We start from the raw sequence: 19,495 nt of genomic DNA, 5'->3' as shown, positions 1-19,495 counted from the left end.
AGCCACGCAGGGCTTGGGCCACCAATAGCTTGGGGCACCTGCTCTCCTCTACAAATAGCCCCTGTTACCTATGGGCAACAGCCAGAATCACTTTTCATTCCCTTGGACCTTCAACAGGAAGGACTGAAGATTCTTCCCACGCCCTTTCTCATCCTTTACCACTTTGATTTTCATACAGTTGGGAGCTGGTTGCATCTCTTAAAGACTTTATTTACACTGCATGTTTTACCTTACCTGTCACTGGAAAAAAAATAAAAAATTCTTCAGTTTAGATTTCATTTTTAGTGCGGTTGGGCTGTTCACTGTCGTGGTTTGAGAGGAAATGAAGTTTTTGTGGGATGGTGTAGTCATGCCAGTCGGTGTTCAGATTTTAATACTGGCACCTAGTTTGTCCACTGAGAGCATGGATACGCCTCTGAGAACACAGGCAGTTAAAAGCTGTGAACTCCCAGAGGAAACTCTCTTTGAGTTCCAGTCTTAGAAGAGAGCAGACCTTCCCCTGCTCTGCTCCGAGCTGGGTGGTGGGGGAGGGGAGCCATGTGGCCGGAGGGAGGTAGGCCAAGCCTGGGCCGAAGAGTAGAAGAGAGCACGGCGAGGCTTCGGGCAGCCATCCCCCATTTCCCCCCCGGAGGGAGAGAGAGAGAGCAGCCTGTGCCTGTGATAGCGTGGCTGGAGTGAAAGAGGAGAAGGGGGGTGCCCAGCAGGGCAGCCAGCCGTGGGAGTTCATGAACCAAACCGGCAGAGCCTGAGACTTTTAACCCTTCTTGAGATGATAGAAACCTTGCAAATGCTGATTCTTCCTGAAGTTGAAGAGATAGAGTAGAATAGCAAGAAAATGAGCAAGTGAAAGACATTGAGAGAAGTTGAGAAGAATCCTAGGTAAGAAGAGGTGATAGAGTAGCCTTTGGCTGGACTTTTCTTGAATAGCCATGGCAGAACCCTTGAGTTCCTGTGACACAGAGACTGCATTCTAGAGAAAAGCAATAGCTCAGAGCCAGGAGAGTGCGGTGAAAGTGTGTAAACAGAGACGACAAGTGAGGAGAGTAGTAGTAGTGCCCTCCATCTTCGAAGAAGAAGAAGAAGATGATCTCTGTTCAAGAGACCCCTCAACCCCAAGGAGTGAAATCTGGGGGGGGACAAGTGTCCCAAAAAGAGAGAGACTGTGCTCTTTTTAAAACTGGATAAAACGTCCTTAAAGAAAAAAACCCTAGAAGCAGCTCTAGTCCATGTGCAGTGGTGAGAGCACAGGACATAGAAAGAAGAAGTCACGATGGCAAATGTTTTTCGGGCGGTGCCACACGTGACACAGAAACACGAGAAATTTTGACTCTTTCCTGGAGAAGTCTGTAGTGAGGGAAAGATTCCTCTCTTCTCGAAGAATTGAGAATTAATTATCTAAAAGGTGGTGATAGACTGAGAGCGAATTAATCTAAAGAGTAGTAACAGAATTAGAAATTTAGAGGGGGGAGGAGGAGGAAATTTAGAAAGTTTTCATCCTGTGTTCTGTGTGTTTTTCCTTGTAGTTTTAAGTTAATTTTTTTTTTCTTTCAATCTTAAGTTAGAGCCTGCTCTGCTCTGTCTCTGATCGCATCTCACAATAGATACCAAGAAAAAAAGTATTCTCATAGAAGCACTAGCATTGCGCCAAGCTCAAACCATGACACTCACCTTTTGAGCGATTAATTTTCCATGGTACTACTACTTCCCTTTTCATTGCTATCCATAAAATGTTCATCTGGACATAACAATCAACAGAATTACTGAGATTTACCTCAAAGCCCAGAGGAGAATCTAGCACAAAATATTCCCCCTGTGTCCTGCACAGCAAGAAATATTCAGAGGAAAATACAGTGGCAGCCGAGACTTGTTGAACTCCCAGAATATTGAGCCTGCAGAGGAGGCAGACAGCCCTGGCAGTGGCTGAGGGGACTTTTCCTCACAGACTCCTCTGGAAGTGTGTCAGTCCAGGAGGGGAAAGCTTTTCAACCTTTGCCTTATCTTCCTCCTGTGCTAAAATGTAAGGCTCCTCCTGAGCTACAAACACTTCTCCATTCCTCAACCAAGCTACTCAGGTTCTTATCTTAAAGGGCAAAAGCAAATGTGGTCAGAAATTTCTCATCCAAGCCTGTTTGCAGAGAAACCCCATCAGACGCGAGCAAATATTTCTTAGCATCAGTTCACTCAAAGAAAACCAACCCTGAATTGAGCAGCGCTTTAAATGAAGTTGAATTCTCTTTCCTCACCTATCAGCCAGACTGGGTTGCTCCTTTGTTGTCCTAGAGAGAATATTAGAATGATTTGCTCTTGACAGAACTCCTTGGATGGCTCCCAAACTGGTTGCTGTTCACCACGCCTTGCCTGGGCTCTTAATGCAGCCTGTTAGCAGCACCTGACTTTGGCACCCTGTTGAGCCTTTGGGCACGGCTGGTGCCACGGTCCCCTCCTGACTCCTGGCATGTCCCTGCTGGTGGAGGAGCCCTGCTGGTGCTGCTGCCTGCGTTCAACAACGCCGGTCCTACTCCCCAGCCAAAGAGAGACTAAAGTCGCTGCTCTGGGCAGCTCGTTTGAACGAGTTTAACGCTTACTCACCTCTGTCCCAGACCTCTTTAGACCCACCCAGCAACACCATAAAGTCACCTCATCTACATAGGGGAGCAGGTCTGAGCGAACAGAAGGTGGGCTTTCACGCACATTGGGGTTTTAGTTTAGTGGAAGCACTCACTCGTTCACAAGCCTTCCTTGTCAAAGTGGATTGTGCGATGCCATTGTGTTGCTTGGGCTAAAGAGAAAGCAGAAGGGAGAAATGAGTTAAGAAATGAGAAAGACACTTGGGGCGCAGGCTTGGCAGCCAAACGGAGCACGATGGCACCCAGCCGCTTTGCCGGAATCCCCTTTGGTGCCGGACAAAGGCGGACGCGGCTCCGCTGCGGGGCGAGCCGGGCGCTCGGCGAGCGGCGCTGGAGCGGTGGCGGCCCCGCCCCGCCCGTCCCGCCCCGCCGCGGGCCGGGGCTGAGCGCTCGGCCGGGCGGGAGCTCAGGATGCTCGGGCAGCGCCGCGGGCCGGGCGGGCGCGATGGAGCCGCCTGAGGGCTGGGACCCCTACGGGCGGCCGGCCCGGCGCACGCAGTGGCTGGTCAGCGCCCTCGCCTACCACTACGGGCTGGACCGCGGCGTGGAGAACGAGATCGTCGTGCTGGCCACCGGCCTGGACCAGTACCTGCAGGAGATCTTCCACCGCTTGGACCGCGCCGGTTCGGGCCGCATCCCCGGCGAGGACTTCCGCACGCTGTGCCAGGTGCTGGGGCTGGAGGAGGCGGCGGAGCCCGAGGAGTGCGCGGAGCTGTGGGACGGGCTCTCGGCCGAGCTCACCTTCCGCCAGTTCCACGCGCGGCTCTGCGGCCACTTCAGCACCCGCGCGGGGCCGCGGCTGCCGCTGGGCCGGGAGAGCGAGCACATCGAGACCCAGATCCGCCTGCGCAGCCCCCGCCGCCGCCGCCGCACCGACCCCGCCGGCCGCGGAGCCGCGGGCAGCGCCGAGCGGCGGCCGCCGGGGCCCCGCTCCCGAGAGTGCTACGAGGAGATCGTGGCGCTGGAGCAGGCCGAGGACCGCATGGCCAAGCTGGAGGAGGAGAACGGCAGCCTGCGGGAGCTGGTGGAGGACATGCGCGCCGCCCTGCAGAGCAGCGATGCGCGGTGCCTGGCGCTGCAGGTGAGTCCGGGCCGGCTTCTGCAGCGGCCTCCCGGGGGCGGCTCGGCTGGCCCCGAGTGCTTCAGGAGAGATGCTGCTCTCGGAGAGTCGGTGTTTATAACCCCTCCGCTGCCAGACTGAGACCGAAGTTGCTCGTTCATCCTCGGCATTAACTTTTTAGCAAAGTTTGGTTACAGGGAGGCTTTAAGGAGAAATGTATGGCACCCGTGTACCATAAATATAGTTGTGAAGAGCACTCTGTTTACAGTGTAGGGGACTACGGCTTAACAAACCCACGCGTACAATGCTGCTGTTTCTTCTACTGCACGCGCAGTCGGGATGTGCTGATAGCATACGCTGGATGTGCACCAGTGCAGGGTTTTTCCTGAAGTGAGACAGAACTTTTGGATTCCTGCCTGCACAAGCACAAGCGGTGTCTCAGTCAGAAGCGCCTGTAAGGAATATTAGAAGGATGTTTTCCTCAGAGTGTGGTCACAAGAGTTCAGAGTTGGAGCCAGTTCTGCAGGCAGGCTGATGAATAGTCTGGGGCTCCTCTGCACAGCCCCATTAATTCCGGGGCTGGTTTCTGCTGGTTCTGCTGTACGGGCTCGAGTGACACACATAGACACTTAACAGCAGTTAAATTCCTCTGGCATGAAATAGCGTGGAACAGGCAGAGCAGGGAAGGGCAGCATGGACCCATTGTTCTGGCAGGTCTCACCAGGTGTGATTTGATACTAACACAGCACTGACAGAACTCTGCTCCACCTGTGACACTTCCACTTGCAGTAGATGACTGTTGTCTTCCCAATGTCCAGCAAGGCAGGTCAGAGACGCCTTTACCATTTTCATCTGCAAAAGGGAAAGGAAATCAACAGCAAACACAAAGTCACCAGTCAGAGGTCCCAGGATGAATGAAAACGACAAAGAGGAGAGCTTCAGAGCACCCCCAGCTGCTCCCTGCTCTCTTCTTCTGAACACAACTTCATTGTAAATATCTTTTCCAGCAGACTGCCTGACTCCTGAGTACAGACCATAGTAATGACATGAAAGCTACACAGAAACTTGTGCACTAATATGATAAGTGTGTAGGTTGAAAATTAAATACATAGCTAGTTATTAAAACCTACTTTCCAGAGATTGTTTCCTTGTCTCTGTATTTGGCAAAGTTAGTTGCTGATCAGCTCGATGTGATTGAAAAAAAAAACCAAACCAACAAAGCACAATCCAGCCACTTTCAGTCTTCATTAAAGCCCATCATTTTCTCCCTGCTTTGTGCTCCTGGTCATTACAGGTGGGACTGTGGAAGAGCCATGCCAGCCATAGAGAAGGAGGATCCTGCTTCATAGGGAGGAAGAGACCATTAACACAGAAGCACTCCCCAGACCAAGTGCCTCCAAAGTGTCCTGGAGGAAATGGAGCTCATGCGGAGCTCCAGGGATGGGCAGATTGAAGAAGCCATCAGGTTCAGCCAGGAGCTGGAGAAGGAGCTGAAGAGCTCTCAGGAAGCTCTGGTCAGCCTGGAAGATTGCAACCGTAACCTGAAGAGGGAGCAGGCAGAGACGAGGAGGAAGGTGGAAGAGGCCAGACACGCTGTCCTGAACAGTCTTGGCAAAGTGAAGGAGCTGGAAGTGAGAGCTAAGGAGGTGCCACATCTGCAAATACACATCCAGCAGCTGGAATCACAACTGCAGCACTACAGGTAGGTTGGAGTCTGACAAAAAGTGCCTATAAATTCAGTGTTGGGGCACAGGTGAGTTTGAGAATCTCTGGTTGGGGCTTATTAGATGTCTCCAGAACACCTTGTAAAATCTGGCCAGAGGGAAATTAGAAGCTGCTCATCCATTTTCTTGGTAGGGGTCTTTAGGAGATCTAGCAGTCTTCCAGGCCAAAGGGTGCTGGTCTGCAGAGAGCTGAAGTCACTCCTCAGACACACAACAACAGAACTCAGCATGCTAATGCTTCAGGAAAGCCCCAACACAAATTGCTGAACGTCCTTCAGAAACCATTTCCAACAGACTTTTTCCACTGCCTTTCCTGGTCCTTAGGCCCCATCCCAAGCTGTAATCAGATGGCTGACTCTCCATTTTGTATAAAAGCTCTTCAGCTTGTCCTAGGAATTGGGGAAAAGCACACAAGGACAACTTCTGGCTGCTGGTTGGAAACTTGCTGTGACTTCATTGCTTCTTCACTGAGAGAACAGGTGATAGAGGAGGGAAGCTGAAACGTTCCTAAACCCACAAAATAATAGAGTGGGAATCTCAAAAAACACTTGCCAACTAAACCCCACTTTTGCAACGGCATAAACAAATCCTTCCAGAAGTCAGAAAGTTGGTCACAAATTTAATAGTCCACTGCTTTTGTTGCTTTTAACCTCAGACCAAACTTGGACTCACCGATGGTTAGTAAGCGTTAGTCATTTCTGCCCAAGTTCCAGACTGACCTAAAGAATAAAATCTAGTTTATATTTTCACTGACCCAAAGAAAATCAGTATTTGTAGACATATTTTTACTTACACACTAAATCTAGTATTTTAATAAATTGCACCTTCTGAAGTCCTTGCCTCTTCCTAAACTCACACTTCCTCTGTTTGCTTATAAGAAGAATTCATAGTGAGTTATTTGTGGCATCCTAGCTATTGTAGTGTTTTATGAAGTGAGGAAGTTCTAAAAAGAACCATTTTATCCAGTGTCTTTCTGGCAGCATTGTGAATGTTAATACATGCATGGTTGCAGAAGATCAAAGAAAATAGAAGCATTTCTTTAAACACCTGTAGGATTTAAAAACCCCTGCGAGGGCATGTAACGTTCAAGGTGACTGTCAGGGGACTCTGGAGGAATGACACAACTCCTGGTGCTAAAAGGGATCACACAGCTTGTCAGGGCTGTCACCTTCTCCTTGGCATGGGCACCAAAGGTTTAAGATGGGTTCTTGTCCTATGGAATTGCTTTTCCAAAGTACCATGAAGGATAAAAAGATCACCTTGAAACAGGTTAAAGGCAATCAACAATGTCCACTGGCCTTGCAGAACAGGAACTTCATGGGTTACATCAAAACAAAGAGTGCCAGTTTAGAAATGTAAATTATATGCTCCTTGTAAGACAACCTTCATTTGTAATACTTCTTTTTTAATTGCATGCTAATTTAAAGTGAGTGTCAAGCTCAGGAATGGTGCTGGTCTGACCATGTGGGAACTACACCCCTTTTTTAGCCCTGTAGCACATTTAGCAGAGGCCCAGGCCAGCTTTCAGCCTCTGAGATTCTCTGTTGGCCACAAAGCACCTGCACCTCCCCATCCAGTGAAACAGCTCTCGGTGCAAACAGTTTAACTTAGAGATGCATAATGGTAACTGGGACTTGCATGCCTGTGCTCATATTCCATAACACAGGGAATCCCACCACTCCACGTGTTCCCGGAGTGGCACACAAGGGGCCCAAACCGGCACAAAATGGTGAATAAGCGGTGCAGAGCTGTGTGTTAGGGTGAGGAAAGGGTTCAGCAGCAGCTCTGCCCCACGCAGCCTTGGCTGTCCCAGCTTGTCCCACTCCCTCTGCTTGCTCACGCTGCTGCTCAGGCAGCCCAAACGCCTCCTGCTGCGAGAGAATCACCTTCTCCTGACCTGCAGGAGCCCACATCCATGGGTGTGGCTCGGGTGAGCTGCTGGGAGTGCTTGGTGAGGGGAAGGGATGGGTTGGCTGAGGCATGGAGAGGGAGGGACAGCTGGGAATCCACAGGGTTCTGGCTGTCACTTGGCAAGAGTGTCACTTGTCCTGTTGCTTAAGTCAGGCTGTCTTTCGGTTGCTGTTACCTGTACTGTTAAAGTCTGCCTGTGTTTCAGTCACCTTTCCAGTGAGCAGTTTTCTCCCCTGCCAGCTGCCACACAGAGTTTGTGAGCAGGGTCTGCAGTTGGCAAGAGCTAATGCTGCAAGGTAGGGCTGGAGAGGAATGGGGGGATTTGGGTGTTCTGCAGAAAGCACTGACAATTGCAGGTATCTCTGCTGAGAATTCACCCTGTCTGGCTTGGTGAGCCACAGGTTTCCTCCAGCTAAAGTCCAGTTTCTTCCAGAGAGGATCATATTCAAGAATGAGTCCAATCTATGAGCATTACACACTGCTCCTGTTTATAGTTTCATATTTATCAAGGAAATGCTTTCTTCTTTTAGGTTCAGATTTTAAAAGCTCTTTTAACATCTAAATCCCTCTTCTAGACCTTCATCAACTTGCAATCACTTAGATCTGAAATCCCAACCGTGCCCTTAAGTTATAATCCCTAATGCAGGAAACAACAGTTTGCATTTAGTCAAGCAAGTCTTTAAGTACCTGCAAGTGATTAAATGTTGTCCTAAATTGGAGTGTGTAATTATAATCACCTATTCCTGATTTCATATTCCAGATTCATATTCCTGCAATCTGTATGACTTAAACATGAACTTTTTCGGAGTGCACAGGTTCCTGTGCCAGGGCTTGAACTGCCCCTGTCCCATCACTGGGTTCCTAAACCAGCCTGGTTGACCAAATAGTTCATCGTTCTTTTCTTCAGGTGCCCATCCTGATCTTCCTACTCTGATGAATGTCTCAGGTTTCTGTCTGGACTATCTTTCAGCTTTTCTTTTTCAATCCCTGTCAAGTTAGTGAGTCAGTTCAACTTTAAAGGTAAACCTCAATAAATTCCTTCCTGAAAAGCTGGAGTTCAATTCATTTCAGAGGAAAAAGACATCTCAAGAAATTGTATACTTACCATTGGTATTGTATCAAAAGTGTGTAATTGCCAGCGCCTGATGCCTGTGGGTGGCCAGAGTGAATGAATGTCAGTCAGGGAGGAATTCACTGCACTTTCCATATTTGACACCTTAAAAGCATCTGTTATTTTATGTCTTTACTAAATGTATCTCTTTAAAATAAAACTTCTTTCTAACCACTACTTCATAGCAAAAGGATAAATAAAGAGATTTTATTTAAAGCTGAAGTTATTTTGTTAGCTAGATAGATAGATATAGATATGTCTGTTCCTCTTGGAGCTGGATAAAGACAGGGGAGGCTTGGATGGGGAGATGTTTCTTCCCATGGAAGGGATTGTGTGGTTTCTCAGTATCTTTGCACTTCAATCAGCTGCTCATTCACTGAGCAGGTCTGAAAGACTTGGGCAATCTGAACACTTCTGTTTGAGAGGCACCTCCATCTCTCTTGTCCAGCAGCACCATCAGGACACTGAGTTCCCAAGTGTCCAGGGAGGTTTTGCTGTCACCCTGAGAGAGACCACTGAGCACTGACATCCACTGGGCCTCTGAGCCATTGACCACAACCCCCTGGATGTGACCAGCCAGGCAATTCCTCCTTCTCCAAACTGTGCCTCCATCAGATCCACAGCTCGCCAAGAGTGGTGGCATCTCTACCTCTTCCCTTGTGCACTGGGGTGTTGTGGAGTGTTTCTATTGTGTTTTCAATTGCAATTCAGTTTCAATGGTCGGTTCTACAATCCCCCCCCTTGTCATTTGTATTCCTATAGCATATTTTATCCTTAATGGACTCTTCCTTTGCACCTCTGTTGTTGGTTTTTCCCTGGTTTTCCATCTTCCCAAAGATTTGACCTTTGTTCCTGAATGTGCCCTGTTCCTCCTCCTAGGATGAACCATGTCAGTCCCCCCTCACACCTGCCCTTTTCTTCTCAAACTTTCCTGTCATTATTGTATCCCCCCAGGTCCCATTGGGTTGTTTAAACTGTTCCCCTGCCCTGTAATTCCCAATTAGTTTAAGCATTGTATTCCCTGCCTTATGCTTCTCCCCAGGTTTCTCCCAATTGGTTAAAGTTCTGTACCCTGCCCTTGAAGCTCCCCTGTTGAAAAACCCCTTCTACAGCCTGGATTTGTGTCTTTCAGTCCCTGACCTTCCTGGGAATAAACACCTTTGGGAATGATACAGAAGGCCTCTCCTTGTCCCTTGTCCCTGCCCCCGGTGCATTCCACCTGTGCCATAGAGCAGTTGTGCCCTACAGCCGCACCCCGAATTGTGTGGCTGTTTGGGGGCGGCGCCCTCCTGGTGACAGTGCTGGGAGCAGGCCCGGCTGAAGAACTCTGGCACCGCGTCCCTGAGGCAGCCACTCCGTCATGGGAGGCCTCTGGCTTGCTCAGCCTGCACAGACCCACCGTGTGCTCCGCAAGGTTTCCTTTGGCATATCAAAGCATTGAAGAGGTTGGGTGGTTTTCCTCCCTGTTTTATTGACTGACTGTGTCCTTTCAGGACTACAAGAGGAAGCAGAGCCTTCGATGAAACCAAAGGGCTGTGTTAGCCATGGGCCCCCCAAGGTACCGAAGTTCCAGCTGGGAAGCTGCTGAAAGGAGGGAATGTGGCACTTGTCTCCAGCCAGAGATCACTGACTCCTCAGCATCCGGGGCTGTGGCTGACAGTGCCTGAGGAGGTCAGAAATCCTTGGATGTGATCTCCTGTGCCAGTGCCCAGAACACAGAGCAGTGAGCTTGAATTGGAGGGACACGCCCAGCCCTTGGACACAACTGCCAGGCAGGACGAGCTCCCTCCCCAAGAAGGAGAATTCCAGTGCTGAGGTCCATCCCCACCCAGGCCATGAGGTCACAGCAGGATTCTGAGATCAGAGCAGGCTCTGAGGTCACAGAGCCATCTGGTTCTAGAGTATCAAAATGTCCAGCCCCTGAGAAAGATGCCTGCAGGACCCATCTCGGGGGGAAACAGGGAGCAAGAACGTCCTGCCCGTATCCACCATGCTGCCAGCTCAGCAGTGCAGCACAGTATGAGCTCACACTCCCCATTGCTCCCACAGAGGCTGCTAGCAACTCAAAATGTGCTGACAACATCTGGAAAAGCATGAGAAGAGTTTTCTGCTGGGGAACACCTTGTCTGATGAAGTTGATAGCCATTGTGGCTGGTGCAGCACTTTGCCTGTTAATTTGCAGTGCAGCAATCTGGTATTGCTGGAAGAGAAAATGGGGAGTGTTTTGTGATTCTTTACTTCAAACAGATTCCTTTAACGGCTGCTCATAGTCAGGGAGCATTCCCAGTTAGGCCACAGTGGAGTTGTGGCCAGTCCTTGATTGTCCAAATAACTCTGCTGAGGGTTCTGCTGCTGCCCAGTGCTTTCTGTGGCCTCTTCATTGCTGGGCCTTGTCCTGGAGGGCCCGCTGGGGCTGCAGCCAGTGCTGGCTTCCACTGAGGCTGCCTGGCCAAGAGCAGCCCCAGGGGCACAGGGCAGAGGCAGAGCAAGGTGGGCAGGAGAAAGAGCAGGGATGAGCTTGCCCTGGAAAGGCAGAGGCGCTCTGGGGCCCGCTCCTGGCCAGGGACCCTGCCCAGAGCCGTCCCCTGCTCGCCGGGGCCGTGAGGGGCAGCTGTGCAGCTGGGCCAGGCTGTGCCAGCAGCTCCAGCCGTGCTGGGGAGCCTTGCCAGCCCTGGGCCCTGCTGTGCAGGAGGGTCCCTGTGTTGCCACTGGCAGCTGCGGCCTCAGCCACCTCCTCTCTCCAGAGCTGCTCTTTTGAATCTTCAGAAGAGGAGCCTAACAACTCAGGGAAAGAGAACTCCACCCATGATCCCAGCTGTCCACTTCTGCCCATATCTGCCCTGCCGTGGCTGCAGCACCGTCACGAGCCCTTCCCAAAACCCACACCTCCAAAAAGAGACCCTCTGCCCCTGAGCCCCCTGGTCCTGTCACTCGGGCAGGAGTGAAGTTGGGCAGGCCCCGTCTGCCTGGGCAGGGCTTGGACCCCATTTGATCTTCAAATAAAGAAATGGAGTTGTCACATCTGTGTCCAGGTGGTAGCAGCAGCAAAGCCCAGCCGGCACCAGCCCTGGCTGAGCTCCGTGCCCAGGGGCAGCAATGGATGCCGACGCGTAGGGCAGGCAGGAGCCAGGGAGGGGCTGCTGTGAGCAACGGCGGGGCCCTGAGGGCTGGGGGAGCCCATGCTGAGCTTCCCTACGCTGAGGGCACATTTCCACTTTTCCTTCCTTGAGATAATCTGGGCCTGGATCTCAGGAGGCACTCAGAGAAGTTTTTGGTTTTCTTGCTGAGGGGTGCAGGGATCTCTCAGGAAGCACAAAGGAGTATTGATGGCCTCTCCTAAGGTGTGCAGGGATCCCTCATGAAGTGTGCAGTGGGGTTCCATTTGAGGGGGTTTTCTACGCTTCTCAGCACAGCAAAGGGTCCCTTGGCCGAGGTTTTGCAGAGCTGGGAGAAAGCCTCTTGCAAAGCCTCGGGCCCGGCCTGTGGGCACAGCGGGCGGGCGGAGCCCATCCCCTGCGGCCACTCCGGGCTGCTCAGGCCGGGCCAGCCTCGGGCCCCGGCAGGGAAGGGCCGCGGCCCTGGGCTCTGCTGAGGCTGCTGAGCTCCGCCCTGGCCCTGTGCTGCAGCCCAACACATTTACAGCCAGGGCCGGGCCGCAGGAGGCACCCGGGGCCACAGCTGAGGCCGTGCCTTCTTACACTCAAGGTAGGCTGGCTCTGTTCCTTTGGAAGGCACATCCTAGATCTCAGTTCCTTTTGTGAACCTGCTGGGGTGTCGCGGTGCACGAAGACCAGGGTGACCCAGCTCGGTGATAACAGGGGCACAACAGGCCCAAACTCAGCAGAATCCTAGCTACCAATAGAGGTTCTGCGCAGGAACAGAAAGGGAGCAGCACTGGTCCTGCGACTGACCTGGGATGGTTTTATTCAGTGATAGTTTTCCCAAATCTAGGACTCCAAGACACCCCTACCCCCTGAACACTCAAGACCTCAACTCAAGGTTAACAAAAGTTTTTATCGCATTTTTCAGGAGGAGGGCTTTAGGATACAAACCAATAGGGATATGGTTGGGGAGGGGTCTGAGGGAAGGTAATTCATACTTAGACCAAGGAAAGAGCATGAGGGAGGGGAATAACTTGGGTAAACCAATGGGGTTCTAAAGGATACAAAAGTGACAGGCAATTTACTAGAAGCGAGGGCAGGTTCAGAGAAGGATTGACACCTAGGGGGAGGAGGAGTAAGGAAGGTTCTGGGGAAAAGGGTAGGGACAGGAGAGATTAACAACTGGGAAGGGGAAGGCTTTGAAACTTGGCAGGGAGTGGCCAGATAACAAACAGGAGGACTGACAATTAACCAAACTGAATAACAATGAGGGGGCAAGTCCAAGTTTAGAAACATGAGGTACAAAATGGGGAACCTGTGCCACTCCAAAGGCAAGGGGAGAACAGTAGAAAGGGATTGTAAAATCACAAATTAGCAGTGAGCCTGCCAAGAAACAATTAAAGAAAACACACTGCAACATCTCCCCGTTTCTTTTTATAAAAGCAAGGGAAAGGTGTTGGAGTTTAAATAGTTTAATTAAAGGTATCAGCATAATTAAACACAATTCTTACTTCAGATGACCACACTTGAATTCATAGATAAATACTTTACAACATAAGATACGAAACTGATAGAAAAATTGAGAAACCATCAGAAAAGAAACCATTGATTAGAAATATGCTTAGTTTGATAACTGCTGGATAAATAACTCAATGAACCTTTTGTGAAATAAAGTAGGTTTCTCTGCAATGATTACCAAAAAGAACTGAAAATTTTCTGTGCCTTGTAGTTGCTCTGGGGGTCAATTATCAATAAAACTAAACTAAGATATTCCACCGAACAGTCCACTGGGAGAAATGTTAGAAAATTGGGATAATGATAAAAATTTAAAGGAACTGGATAAAATTAAAATAAAATACTGTGTTGAAATTTGGCCGCAGGAAAGTATTCAAGAGGGACCCATCTATTGGCCTTGGTACGGGTCAAAAGAGAAGTGGTAATGCCTAGCTTTAAATAGACATGTCAATAGAAGAGAGATTCCAAATGAAGAAGAGATACAATAAACAACCTGTTGGTTAGAAAATGAAATTTGGGATAAGAAGATTAGAGTACATAAAGTATCTAAAGAGACTAAAGAGGAATTTGCAAAGAAGGGGAATCCATTGGACTGTCTCCCACCCCCCTCCCTCTCCTGTGTTCCCAGCAGCCCGTTCTCCTACTCCTCAGTTACCTCTTCCTTTCCAACCCATAACCCTCCCTGCCCCTCCAGTACCCCCAATTGCCCCTCCCCTATTATTCTCCCTATGCCCCTCCCTACTCCCACTGTCCCCCAGCCTCTCCCCCTTAATCCTCCTCAGATACCCCAAGTTTCCCCTGTACCTCCTCCTGCTCCTTCTATATTTCCGGCCCTCCTCCCTAATATCTCCTTAACACCCCAGGTTTCCTCAGGAGTGTCACTGACTAGTAAAGAGAGTGAACAGGATTTACAAATCAACAGAATTCCCTTAGTGAAGGTGTAGTTCATTCTTGTGATTGTACAATTGTGGTGTGACCAAAGGAAGAAGCTGAAGTTTCAAGGGTCCACTTACAATACCTGATCCCAGGCGGGGAAGTGGTTACGAAAGGGAGAGATAGTGGAAAAGTTACTACCCTTAAGGGAAGTCCCTGTGGGAGGGGATTGGATATGTGAATGTGCCCTTGACTGCCTCAGAAATTTTAAGAAAGAGAATAAAACCTTATTAGAAGATCCTATAGGTATAGCCAGCCAGGTTGACCAGTTTTTGGGCCCAAGTATATATACTTGGGAGGAACTTAATTCAATATTAGCATTCTTTTTTCCTCGGAAGAAATACTAATAGGCTAATAGGAGCTGGTATGAGGATATGGGAAAGGGAGAACAGGCCTGGCTCTCCAGGGGATGAAAAGATATCTATCAACCAGCCTGACTGGGACCCAAATGACGAGGTTGGACACAAAAACATGAGAGATTATACATCGTAATTATCAAAGCTCTTCGGGACTGCTATAGGCAGTCCCTAGGAGCAGTAATGCAAGGTTGGCTTTTGACAGCCAACAAGAAAAAGATGAAACTCCCAGTGCTTGGTTAGTGAGATTGAAGTGAATTTTTCAATTGTATTCAAGCACAGATCCAGAGGGTCCTGAGGGGCAAGTGCTAGTGAGGGTGCAATTTGTGACAAGAGCATGGAATGACATCAGAGGAAAAGCTAGAAAAGATGGAGGATTGGAAGCAGAAAGGTTTGAATGAGTTGTTGTGAGAGGCACAAAAAGCATATTTGAGAAGGGAGGAGAAGAAGATGAAGTCAAAGGCGAGGATCATGGTTGCAGTGGCTAGAGTGAGCCGGAACAGAGAAAGGGAGGAACAAAAGGAAACAGATAGACAGAAAAGGAAAGAGACTCAACAACTGTACAAGGATCCCTGAGAGGGGAAGTGTTTCTACTGTGGAGAAAAGGGTCACTTCAAAAATGAATGGTTATGGAGAAGGGGACCAAAGTGTATCTCCTATGTAGGTGAGTTATCTTGCAAACAGTATCTAGTAACCAATGACACCCATCAGTGGTGGATTCCCTGGGCTACCCATTCATATTGGTCTAAAAGACAAAACTAAGGATGCTCTTACATCAAGTACGAACAATTATATTAATGCATTACCAGAGAGCCCAACCCTTTTTATGATGAACCCCCAGTCTCTAAATTCTGAAGTAAGAATGTAATTATTACTATAGAACCTCTGAAGTTTTGGAGGGCCCCCCCGAAAGAACTCTTTTGGCTCTGTGGAAGAATGGCTTATGTAATGTTACCCAAAAATTGAGCAGGAAGTTATACCCTAGGTATTATCAGACCTTCCTTCTTCTTACTCCCAAGAGGTAAAGGTCAACATTTAGGAGTATGTCTCTATGATGAATTGGAACGTAAGAAGAGAGATTTATTTGGTGGAACCCAAAAGTGGGGGAAGAGGAATGGCCCCCAGAAAGAATAATAGATACATATGGCCCTGCCCCCTGGGCCCAAGATTGTTCATGGGGTTATAGAACTCCTGTTTATATGTTAAATCGAATTATCCAGTTAAAGTTTACTGGAAATAATAACTAATCAATCAGCTCTAGTCTTAAATTTTGTCAACGCCCAATCATGCCAAATGAGAATAGCTATCTACCTGAATCAACTAATGTTGTATTGAGATTGATGATCACGGGGAAACTATTAAAAACATAATTACTTACATCAGAAAGTTGGCGCCTGTACCTGTACAGAGGTGGACCCCTTTATTAAAAGCTAATTGTGAAACAACCTTAACCTTCAGGAAGGAGGGTGGTAGAAAAAGATCTTACTTGTCAGAGGAGGAGGTGTATTAATGAGCGTTAATTTTCTCCCTCTATTATACCTTGTTTAATCTGCATGATTACTAACATTGTTCAGAATTCTTTAGAGAAGTTAACTGATGACAAAATTGAGAAGATCATGATGGTGCCCTGACAGGGCCTGACTCTGTTTCCTGGGGCTGGAGGAGCTGTCACGGGGCAGGGAGGGCCAGGGCTGGCAGGGGCTGCTCAGGGATGGGTTTGGCTTGAGAACTGTCTTTCTATTCCATCAGCGTAATTCCAGGTTGTCACCATAACTCGACAAGAACTGGACCAGGGTGAGGACCTTACACAATGAACAGAGAACGTCCTGCCCGGATGCACCGTGCTACCAGCTCAGCAGTGCAGCACAGCACGGGCTCACGCTCACCATTGCTCCCACAGACGTTGTCACTGAAACAGGAATATATGCCCCGGATCCAGTGCGCCTCCCAAGAATTGTCTGCCCCCAGGATGTGCGCAGGTCCTGCATGATAGGCACGGTGGTGACAGTGATCACTGTGCCACTTGTGCTCATATGCTGCTATCTTGGCATTCGCAAGCTGTACGAGATGCGACGGTCAGTTGCTGATTTTCTCCACTGTTTTGTTGTAACTCTGCTTCATGGCATGGGTAGCCTGACTCGTAGTCATGTTCTGTGGAGCAGTGGCCAGTCCATGGTTGTCCAAATAACTCTGCTGAGGGCTCTGCTGCTGCCCAGGGCTTTCTGTGGCCTCTTCATTGCTGGGCCTTGTCCTGGGGGACCCGCTGGGGCTGCAGCCAGTGCTGGCTCCCACTGAGGCTGCCTGGCCAAGAGCAGCCCCAGGGGCACAGGGCAGAGGCAGAGCAAGTTCTCAACAGTGTTTGGGCAGCACAGTTCAGGACAGGACAGTGCTCATTTAGGAGCTCATGTAAAGTTTCCTGGGAACACTGGTGTTGCAGGACAAGCAAGTTTGCTCCAGTTCAGTGTTAATCCAACCTGATGAAGGTTTGGCTTTGGCCATGAGACTTTGCTCTTTGTGTGAGCCCTGTTCTGATTTATTACCAATCAGTCTGGGAGCTGATTTTGGGTGAAGGCTCATCCCAGCCCTGAGCCTTGGCAGTTCTGGCCTCAAAGGGACAGCTGAGGCTGGACTGCACATGACTGGGCATCAGGGCTCCATTATCAAAGGGCTTTGAGAAGTTTAAATTACTGTAGTTTTACTACATGGTTAACTTTATGAAATTCATTCACTTTTTAAAAACTTAGTTTTGAAAATAACTTCTTTTCCATTGCTTTTTACCGTTATTTGATATAGTGAATGATGGCATGATTATCCCATGGCTGAATGAGAAGACTGTAAGTACTATAAAATGAAATAATTTTTATACTCTTATGTCTTTCACAGACTCATGAAATTTATGCTGGTTTGATGTGACCAACAGAAGAGTTTTGCTCTGCTTTTAATTCAAACAAGCAGCAGAGCTGGAAGCTGTTGAGAAGAGTCTCTTCACTTCACAGCTAAAGCAAATGGCCAGGGTTTTTTTTTCCAGCTCTGGCCAGGAAGATAAAAATCTCTCAGCAGTAAATACTCCAGACAAGTAACTGCTATAAACTAGGGATTTGGGCTGTTTGCTCCCTAAGCCCTGAGTTCCTGAGAGCTGCAGCTCCCTGTTCTCTTTGCAGACAGGGGCTGGCTATGGATGACAGCCACATCTCTGGCCTGCTGCACACCAGGTCCACACACGAGCAGAGGATCATCCTTGCACACCGCATCCTGGAAGAACCCAGTTCATTGATAAATCTGACACAGTTTTTTGCATGGCAGCGACGGAAGGCACAATAAAGGCTGGAAATGGTACCATTCCAACCGCTTGACATTTTGCCGTGTGTAATGGAGACAGGAACTACAAGTTTCCTATTCATGCACAATTTGCTTTCTGACAGCACTCTGTTCTCAAAATCAAAGGGTCTTGCAGGTCTGTGTCTGAGATGACTTTAAAACCAGAAAACCACATTTATTTGCAACACCTGTGTATCAAAACTTCACAATACAAATCACATTGGTTAAGATTTCTGTTGTTAAAAAGATGAAAACAAATCTAAAAAACAAAAAACAAAAGCAAAACTGTGACCAAATAAACCAGGCAAACAAAGCAACCCCCAAGAAAATTCAAAACCCCACACAAAATACAAAAATCCCCACAAATCCAGAAAAAGATAACAATCAGGTGAAGGAGGCAGAGATCCAAGAGCAACAAATGGGCAGAGGAACTACAGAACTACAGAAAGAATAGAAAGGAAAGGAGAGATAATAAGTGTGATAGATGAGCAACGCAATGATTGACTCTCACAAGTAAAAGACAAAAATCATGTATATATGTAAAGAAAAATTTTACAGATTTATAGTTATGTTGTACCCCCTTGTGTGGTTTTCAAGGGATGACTGGAGTTGGGACATCTAGGAGGGCCAGCTTGTCACTGTGGCGACACCTGGCCTCCAATCAGGATTTGAGGAAGAGATCTCCACCACTGGGCAGCGAAGAAGGGGTTGATGGACAGAACTTTGGGAGGAGTTAAAGGGTTAAAAAGGGAAAACCTCCATTGTGAGGGGGCTGAGCACATGGCAGGGAAAATCTTTTGCTCTCAGCACCATAACTGTTTTTCTTTATTCAGTCTTCTGTTGTATTTTTTATAAGGTTTAATAAACCTTCTTAACTATGTAGAGTGAGTGGCTATTTCTCACAATAAGTGGCTATGGCACCAAAATAGCCAGGGGACCTGAGATATTGTTCTCACCCTTCTGAAAACATTCTGGCATCAAAAAAAACTGAAAATCAATTATCAATGATTCTGATAATGAGAATCTCCAGGTTTAGCTTTAATAAATCCATTGTGTGTGAGTTCTGTGTTTCTTATTAAGTGACATCATCTGGCAAGGGAGCTTTTCTGTCCAAAGAAAAACACTAAAGTGGAAAAGGTGGCCAGCTGGGAAAACATTAAAAACAAGAGCTAAAAATAAAGTACTTTTCAAAAACATGTTGGTTAGTTGGTTTGCTGTTTGTTCCTGGGCTTTTGTCATTCTTTGAAAGCAGCCCCTGAGATGATAATGCACACAACAAGTCCTTTGTAAAGGGCTGTCTTTGCAAAAAACCTGCCAATTTTGTGATGCAAGACAGAAACAGCTTCTCTTGGGCTACAGATGAACAGCTTGGAAATGTGTTCCAGAGATTCATGATAGGACCAACTCTGATTAACACAATTTAATGTCATGAAGTGCAAGATGTAAGTTATCCAATAAAAAATTCAGAGTAATTAAATGCCATGGAGCGGGAAAGGGCTCTGCATTGGAATGACAGGAAACAGACACAGAGGCAGGATGGACAAGTTTCCCAGCCAAACCAGACCAGAAGCACTGGGAGCACAAAGGGACACACTCAGGAGGCCCAGCAGCTCCTTGCTGAGGGCCCATTTCATGCAAGAGCTAGCACTCAGAATATTAAATAAAATAAAAATAATAGGGCTGAGGGAGGCAGCAATGAGGTGACCTCACAGGTTCAACTCTGCACTCTGCTTTTGTCACCAACATTATCCATGTTCCTGTACTTGTTTTCCTGGAGAATTTGCAGTCATCAGAGCTTCAGTCCCTCTGATCAAATCAGTCTTCAGTGCATCTCGGGGC

The 19,495-nt window shown here is 48.4% G+C and overlaps 1 protein-coding gene across 1 annotated transcript; it reads left to right on the top strand.

Moving 5' to 3' along the window:
- The first annotated feature begins 3,017 nt into the window (after positions 1–3,017).
- LOC132332108 (EF-hand and coiled-coil domain-containing protein 1-like) lies at positions 3,018–5,393 on the top strand. The gene is given in 3 exon segments (XM_059856078.1): positions 3,018–3,708; positions 4,982–5,068; positions 5,070–5,393. Coding segments are annotated over 3 exon segments (1,047 nt in total). The 5' UTR covers positions 3,018–3,072.
- The last annotated feature ends 14,102 nt before the right edge of the window (positions 5,394–19,495 follow it).

The sequence above is a fragment of the Haemorhous mexicanus genome, chromosome 11 (genome assembly GCF_027477595.1).
Source record: "Haemorhous mexicanus isolate bHaeMex1 chromosome 11, bHaeMex1.pri, whole genome shotgun sequence".
NCBI classification, from domain to species: domain Eukaryota; kingdom Metazoa; phylum Chordata; class Aves; order Passeriformes; family Fringillidae; genus Haemorhous; species Haemorhous mexicanus.
Note: the sequence above shows the minus strand (reverse complement) of the source record. Positions and strands in the feature narration are given on the sequence as shown.